General features: G+C 47.6%; 1 protein-coding gene across 1 annotated transcript; it reads right to left on the reverse strand.

The window, feature by feature from the left end:
- Nucleotides 1-622: 622 nt before the first annotated feature.
- On the reverse strand, nt 623-5,208 carry GPX2 (glutathione peroxidase 2). The gene is made up of 2 exons (XM_002807244.5): nt 4,897-5,208; nt 623-1,308 (listed from the first exon to the last, which is right to left on the reverse strand). The coding sequence occupies exons 1-2, from the start codon at nt 5,116-5,118 to the stop codon at nt 958-960; spliced, it is 573 nt and encodes a 190-aa protein (XP_002807290.2). The 5' UTR covers nt 5,119-5,208; the 3' UTR covers nt 623-957.
- Nucleotides 5,209-7,683: the final 2,475 nt, after the last annotated feature.

A 7,683-nucleotide genomic window follows, 5' to 3' on the forward strand; every position in this document is an offset into this window, starting at 1 on the left:
CAAACTCATGACTTCAGGTGATCTGCCTGCCTCAGCTTCCCAAAGTGTTGGGATTACAGGTGGGAGCCACTGCACCTGGCCCATGAACTTAAAAAAGGAGGGAGAGTCAGTCTAGCAAAGGATCAAAAACAAATGGTACTCAACAAGATGGTCAGGACAAAAAGTGCTCTTTGTGTTCTCAGTAACTGCACCCTCTATGCCCTTGCTATCGGTAAACATTAACTAAGCTGACTTCCCGGGAATTTCCCAAGGCACAAGTCAGATCTAGTTGGCTCAGTACTCACAGTGCTATTGATGTCTTCCAGACTGAAATCCTCCTAACGGCCTCCCAGTATCATCAACCAAAGGGCTCATTTTTCCCACCTACCTTATCACTTTCTCTTTTTCCCTAGTTCTGAAGAAGAGCTGTATGTAAAGCAATAATACAATTCACATTTCCCGTAACTCCAACTGCCACTGCAGACCTTGACCAGAGCCTGCTTTCCAGTCAGTAATTAGGGCATCGCGTGATCCATCAGAGCCTCCCCCTCCCAAAGCTTTGGGTGCTAGCCACTCCTTTATCCATCCCACCTGCAGTTTGTACTTCTTTGCCCCCTGTCAAAGAAGACGCACAGAGGCTGGCCATGTTTCCACACCTGCCCTTTATTGGTCTCTTCTAGCAGGGTGGCTCCAGGCCCTTCACGCCTCTCAGACACCACCCATGAAGGTTTAGGAAGGTGCCATCATTCTGTGAAGGCCCAGAGCTTACCCAAGTCTTGAAGCCCTAGTTGAATGAATCACCAACCAGAGGGTTGGGAGAGGAAAAGGAAATGGGCAGAGGGGAAAGGCAAGGCTCTTCAGTGAAGGGGACTGACATCAAGGGAATGCTGAGGTCCAGCAGAGTCTGAGGGCATGCTGAATCCTAAGGCTCCTCAGGACTGGATGGAGTTGGAGAACTGTGTGCTGAGCAGCTCACATCTATATGGCCACTTTAAGGAGGCGCTTGATGTCAGGCTCAATGTTGATGGTTGGGAAGGTGCGGCTGTAGCGTCGGAAGGGCTCTCCCTCCGGCCCTATGAGGAATTTCTCAAAGTTCCAGGCCACATCTGAGCGGCGCACAGGGCTCCAAATGATGAACTTGGGATCGGTCATGAGGGAAAAGGGGTCATCATAAGGGTAGGGGAGCTTGTCCTTCAGATAGGCGAAGACAGGATGCTCGTTCTGCCCATTCACCTCACATTTTTGGACAAGGGTGAAGGTGGGCTGGTATCCACCCCCAGGGCGGACATACTTGAGACTGTTCAGGATCTCCTCATTCTGACAATTCTCCTAGGGGAGGAAAAAGACAAAGAGTGGACAAGGGAAAGGGGAAAAGAAGGATCCCCATCATGAAATTCTTTCACCCTCCTACACTCCCTTCACAGGATCATTCTTTTTCACTGTGAGGAGAGAGACAGACAAGGTGTGTCTCTCTGGGCCACCATGCCCAGATAATTTTTTTTTGTAGAGATGGGGTCTCACTTTGTTGCCCATGCTTTGGCTGCTTTTAAAGATTTAGCACTTCTGAGCTGTTGCTTTTGTCTCCAGTCTACCCTGAGCAGTTCTTAAGGTGTTTGAAGCAGAAGAAAGAGAAAGAGGCTTAGGTTATACTGCTTAGAACCTCCTCTTCAACTAACCTACTGACCTACCTACCCACAAGTCCACACCTACACACACACCCCTTCCCTTTCCCTCTTCCCTGGGTTTTGCCTTGCCTGCTTTCAATTGCACGTGTGTTGAGTGTAGCCTTTGCCTCTGCCTACTCAGCTACTTGAACTGAGGGTGAAATTGAGGCCCAGAGGAATGGGATTTGCAGCTTCTTGCTTGCTTCTTGCCTTGTCCTAGAACTGAAGTACAAACGCGAAGAAGCTTTGATGAAGGAAGACCGCATTCAAGGACATCTAGTTTTCAGGTGCCATAACAGCAGAGCAAGTTAAAGGCCACAATGAATGTGTACTCTAAATAGAACTACTTAGTAAGCAACAGGAGTGAACTAAATAGGATACAGGATTTAGGGTTCGGGAATAAGCCAGGGGAGGGGAAGTTGAGGAAATAAGTGCTTGATGGCTAAAGGTGGTATGTAATTCTCATTCTTTTCATGACTAGGCTACTACCCAAAGACTGCTGCACCTCGTAGCCACTCACTGCTCTCAGCTACGATTGCTTTGGCTCAAAACCTGGTCCCTGCCTTTCCCTCCCCACTGCCATCCTTGTCCTATTCCCTCTCAGCATTCCCACTCATGACAACCCAAAACGCCATGGGAACCCTTCTCTTCCCCTCTGCCTTTCCAATATAAGATTCAGATATCTTCCTCTGGGAGAGAGTTCCTGCTTCTGACCTGTGAGGACTAACTAGTTTAGGCCATCATGACATAATGAGCCCAGAGCTGATCTCTAGTAGACTTCTCTGTTTTTGTTTTGTTTTTGTTTTTTTTTCCCTGAAACAGCGCCTTACTCTGACACCTAGGCTGGGGTGCAGTGGCACAATCCACTCACTGCAGCCTTGACTTCCCAGGCTCAAGCTCTCCTCCCACTTCAGCCTCCTAAGTAGCTGAGACTACAGGCAAATGCCACCACGCCTAGCTAATTTTTGCATTTTTTGTAGAGACAAAGTTTCACTATGTTGCCCAGGCTAATCTTTTTTTTTTCTTTTTCTCAATTTTTTTTATTGCATTTTAGGTTTTGGGGTACATGTGAAGAACATGCAAGATTGTTGCATAAGTACACACATGGCAGTGTGCTGTGCTGCCTTCCTCCCCATCACCTATAACTGGCATTTCTCCCCATGCTATCTCTCCCCAACTCCCCACCCTCCGCTGTCCCTCCCCTATTTGCCCCCTACAGACCCCAGTGTGTGATGCTCCCCTCCCTGTGTCCATGTGTTCTCATTGTTCAACACCCACCTATGAGTGAGAACATGCGGTGTTCGATTTTCTGTTCTTGTGTCAGTTTGCTGAGAATGATGGTTTCCAGGTTCATCCATGTCCCTACAAAGAACACTCATCGTTTTTGATGGCTACATAGTATTCCAGCCCAGGCTAATCTTTTACTCCTGGGCTCAAACAGTCTGCCCACCTTAGCCTCCCAAAGTGCTGGACTTACAGGTGTGAGCCACTGCACCCTGGCAGATTTCTATTTCTGAATGCAAATAGCTGGTTGGCTCATGGTAGTTATAGACTCCCTCCAGCAACTTGCTAGGCTGAAGTGATGGTGTGAGGCAGGAGGTACTTCTAGGGCCAGAGGGACATCGGGTGAGGCTGGAGGTACTTCTAGAGACAGAGGGACATCTCAAAAGAGGATCTGTCATTTCTGTCTCTCCTGCTCTGGAAAAGGCCAGACAGAAAACTTAGGGAAGAACAGTGAGAGCAGGGAACAGTTTGGGTTCAGGTTTGTCACAGTCAGTGATGCTTCAAACTTCCTGCTTATGTCTTTTCCTTGCCTTCGTACCACTGTGAATTGACTAAGGGGAATATGATGAGAGGCTTCACTTGAGTTTATTCTGTCTGCTTGTACATTAAAATCATAAGTGGAGGCCAGGTGCAGTGGCCCACGCCTGTAATCCCAGCAGTTTGGGAGGCTGAGGTGAGCGAATCATGAAGTCAAGAGATTGAGACCATCCTGTCTCTACTAAAAATACAAAAATTAGCTGGGCTTGGTGGCACGCGCCTGTAGTCCCAGCTACCCGGGAGGCTGAGGCAGAATTGCTTGAATCCAGGAGGTGGAGGTTGCAGTGAGCCGAGATTGTGCCACTGCACTCCAGCCTGGTGACAGAGAAAGACTCCATTTAAAAAAAAAAAAAATCAGACCAGGCACAGTGGCTCATGCTTGTAATCCCAGCACTTTGGGAGGGCGAGGCAGGCAGATCACAAAGTCAGGAGTTCAAGACCAGCCTGTCCAATATGGTGAAACCCCATTTCCACTAAAAAATACAAAAATTAGCCAGGCATGGTAGCACATGCTTGTAGTCCCAGCTACTTAGGAGGCTGAAGCAGGAGAATTGCTTGAACCTGGGAGGCAGAGGTTGCAGTGAGCCAAGATTGTGCTACTGTACTCCAGCCTGGGCAAGGGTAAGATTCCATCTCAAAAAAAAAAAAAAAATCATAAGTGAAAATAGAAGAATCCCTAAAAGAGAACTCGAGGTGTGTGGACCAAAGATCTATAACAACTTGACCCATTAATCAGAAATAGAGGTGACTGTGATGCCCAGAGGAGACCCATGCATGTTGCAAACCTTTCTCTTTCCCACTTGTTCTCTTCCCACTTAGCTAATTTCAACCAAAAAAATAATCTTCAATCTAAATAATCAGTTTGCTTGCATTTGCATAGTACTTTATATTTTTCAAGTTATTTTTGTATATTCTATCCCTTAAACACCATAACAATCCTATGAGCTAAGTGGTATTATCCCCAGTTTACAGATGAGGAAACTAAACTGAAAAATCAGGCTCCCTTTGTGAGGGCACAGAGCCATTAAATAGCAAAACCAAGTCCAGCTAGAGCTGGAGGTCTCTTGAGTCTGTCCAATGCTTGTTTGATTCTTGGCCTCTATTTCCTCCACTCATTTATTCAACAAATATTTAATGAGTGCTTTCTGCCCTAGGAACTGAGGACACAGTGGAAACACAGACCTGCTTCCAGCTCTCATGGAGTAATATAGTAGGAAGACAATAAAAGATAAAAACCACACAGCCTCAGCCTTTAATCTTAAAAAATATATACCTCCCCTTAGTATGTCAGGTGTACCTAAAGAACTAGCTTAACAAAATATACCCCATGATTCCAGACACTCCAACACACAGTCATTCAGCCTCTCCCTTTATCCCCCTTGAGCTACACCAATCCAACACCTTTGGTGCATTACAAGGAGGGACCCCTCACCTGATGTCCAAATTGGTTGCAAGGGAAGCCAAGGACCACCAAGCGCCGAGGAAAGCGACATTGCAGCTCGTTGAGCTGGGTGAAGTCCCGGGTGGTTGTGCCTCAGAGCGAAGCCACATTCTCTATCAGCACAGCCCTGCCCCGGAACGTATTGAAATCTACCTTCTCCCCATCCAGGCTGATGGCACTGAGGTCGTAGAAGGACTTGGCAATGAAAGCCATGGTGAGGCGCAGAGAGGCCTGAGCCCACTTATGAATCTATCCGAGGGGTGAGGAGGAAGGAGCCGGGAAGGAGGACAGAAAGGATCTAACAGTGGAGCTTTGAGCACCCCCAGGATGACTTAGCAAAAACAGGCCCCACCTGTAGGTACTGTTTGAACAAGGAGGTTGCTCCTCCTATTAACAGACTGAACAAAGCCACCTCCCCGCCCCACCCTGCTGCAACCTGGGAAGAGCAAATCTGATACCTTTGAACAGATGTGAATAATTCACTACTTACAGGAAACCAGAGCCCAAAAGGTCGAATGGGAAGGGAAAAAAGGGAGGGAGAGATGCAGGATTGACTCCTACCTGCTCCATCAAGTTGTTCTCACTTGACACAGACATTTATTGAATGCCTGCCAAGTGTCAATCTCTGAATTGTAAGTGAGAGGGCAGGGTCTGCGGAGATCTGAAAGACGAGAATTGAGGCTCCTGCCCACCTGACTCAGAGGACAACTGAAATATACATATTCCCGTTCGTGTTCTCCACCTCCACCTGACCCCCAACCCCCAAATCGTGAGGATCAGTCCTTGCTTGGAGAAGGGTGAAGAGGAGTCACAGAACAGGTGGGTAAACTTAGTGGATAAACTGTACCTACCTCCCCTCTCAGACAGAGGTTCAGTCCCCAAGACTTTTCAGAGCAGGCTTGTGCTGGTCACCTTCCCACAGAAGAAAGTGTGGAGGGAGTTGAAGCTGCTGTGGTTCTGGTTCCAGATGCAGACAGACCACACTGATGCTTTCAACAGGACCCATACAGTGCATCGCAGGATGTCTGCTAAGGGCCATCTCAGAGGCCCACCCCTGGAAGCCACAGAAACCGAAAAGACCCTAAGCCACTTCATCATTCCAAGCACCCACCAATTCAACAAGTTACTTTTTAAAAAATGCGTTGATTTCTTCATTAGCAAAACTAGCAATGGGCTTGACCTAGCTTTGAGATTTTCGAGTGAAATTTCAATAACAAAGCAAATGTTTACTAGAGTGTTTTCACAGGGGCACATCCATTGGGAACTGTCTCCTTGAACAAAGAATTAGCAAGTCTGGGGAGCAGCTGGTCTTGAGAATCTGATTTGTTGAGATGAGATAAGGGAGCTACTCACCGGGAGCATGGAGCTGCCTTGCAGCTTTTCCATGGCTGTTCAAGTACACAGGGATCATGTGTCTCAAATGGCTCCTCCCTAAAAATAATTTTCCTTTACCTAAGTGGGTAGAAGGAGTGACAGGAAGCGTAGGGTGAAGTGTGTCCCCTGCTGAAGCTGGGTGGAGTTCCTAGAAGCAACCAATGAGTCCCCACCAAGCCACTGAGTTGCAAGTCCTGGGCACTGACAGTGGGCAACACTTTAACTTGCTAGATTTATGCGGATACCTAGAGCTTCCCTCTAGCTTCCTTTAGGCCTCCAGAGGCACCTCTTATTCTCGGCTCTTTTGCAAGCCTTATTGAAGAAGGTCATAGAAGTTCCTGAGCTGAGGAATGCGGGGGTTCCCTCTTCCTTAGGTACATGCCATCCCTTTTCTCCTGGTGTGACCTTGGATCCTTCAGACTGTCCCAGGATTTGCACCTTTCCTAATGGAATACACTTGATGAGGCTCTCCTAAAATATCTTTGTCTCCAAGTTTCCCTCAAACTGGCCTCACTTTCCAAAAGCTTACAACTTCTGCCCTGCACTAGGCAGCGTGTGATTCTCGTGGTTTTCTGTGGGACAATGCTTACTCTGGACACAGCACTGGCTTAGGCAGAAGGCCTATGTTGGTGGTTCTCAATTCTGACTGCAAATGAGAATTGTTTAGAGGGACTTTCCTGGAAATGCCAAAGCTTAGCCCTCCAGTGATTCCAATTCAGTGGTTTCTAGCCATAATTATGCCACTGTTACTTGAGACCCTTAGGTAAATCTTTAAGCTCTTTTTATTGAGACAGGGTCTCTCTCTGTCACCCAGGCTGGAGTGCAATGGTGCAGCTGTGGCCTCAACCTTCTGGGCTTAAGTGATCCACTGGCCTCAACCTCACAAGCCACCATACTCAGATAATTTTTTCTAGAGACAAGGTGTCATTATGTTGCTTGGGCTGGTCCCAAACTCCTGGGCTCAAGCAGTCCTCCTGCCTCAGCCTCCCAGGGTGTTGGGATTATAGGCATGAGCCACTGCACCTGGCCAAATCTTTAAGTTCTCTGAGCACCTGCTTCCTTGCCTGTGGGACATGGATACATAACCACCCTCCCCATCTCACACGGTGATGGCTAGGGTCATAAGAGTTGATCTATCACCAGTGTGCTGTAAGTGTAGTGAAGATCTTAAAACTACTGTTATCCTCCATTGTCCTACTCCTTTCTTCATTCAGTCCTTATCCCAATATTCTCCGCCTCCATCAACTCCATTCCCAAAGTATGAAATACCTGCAGTCCTGCGATCCCAGTCTGCCTCTGCTCCCCCAAGGTATCCAATCACAAACCTGAAAGATTATCCAGCCCCTCCTCGAAGCCTTCAGGAAGACCCGTTCCAGATCTACCCAAACAGATGAGACCCATTTG

This window comes from Callithrix jacchus, chromosome 8, assembly GCF_049354715.1.
Source record: "Callithrix jacchus isolate 240 chromosome 8, calJac240_pri, whole genome shotgun sequence".
NCBI classification, from domain to species: Eukaryota; Metazoa; Chordata; class Mammalia; order Primates; family Cebidae; genus Callithrix; species Callithrix jacchus.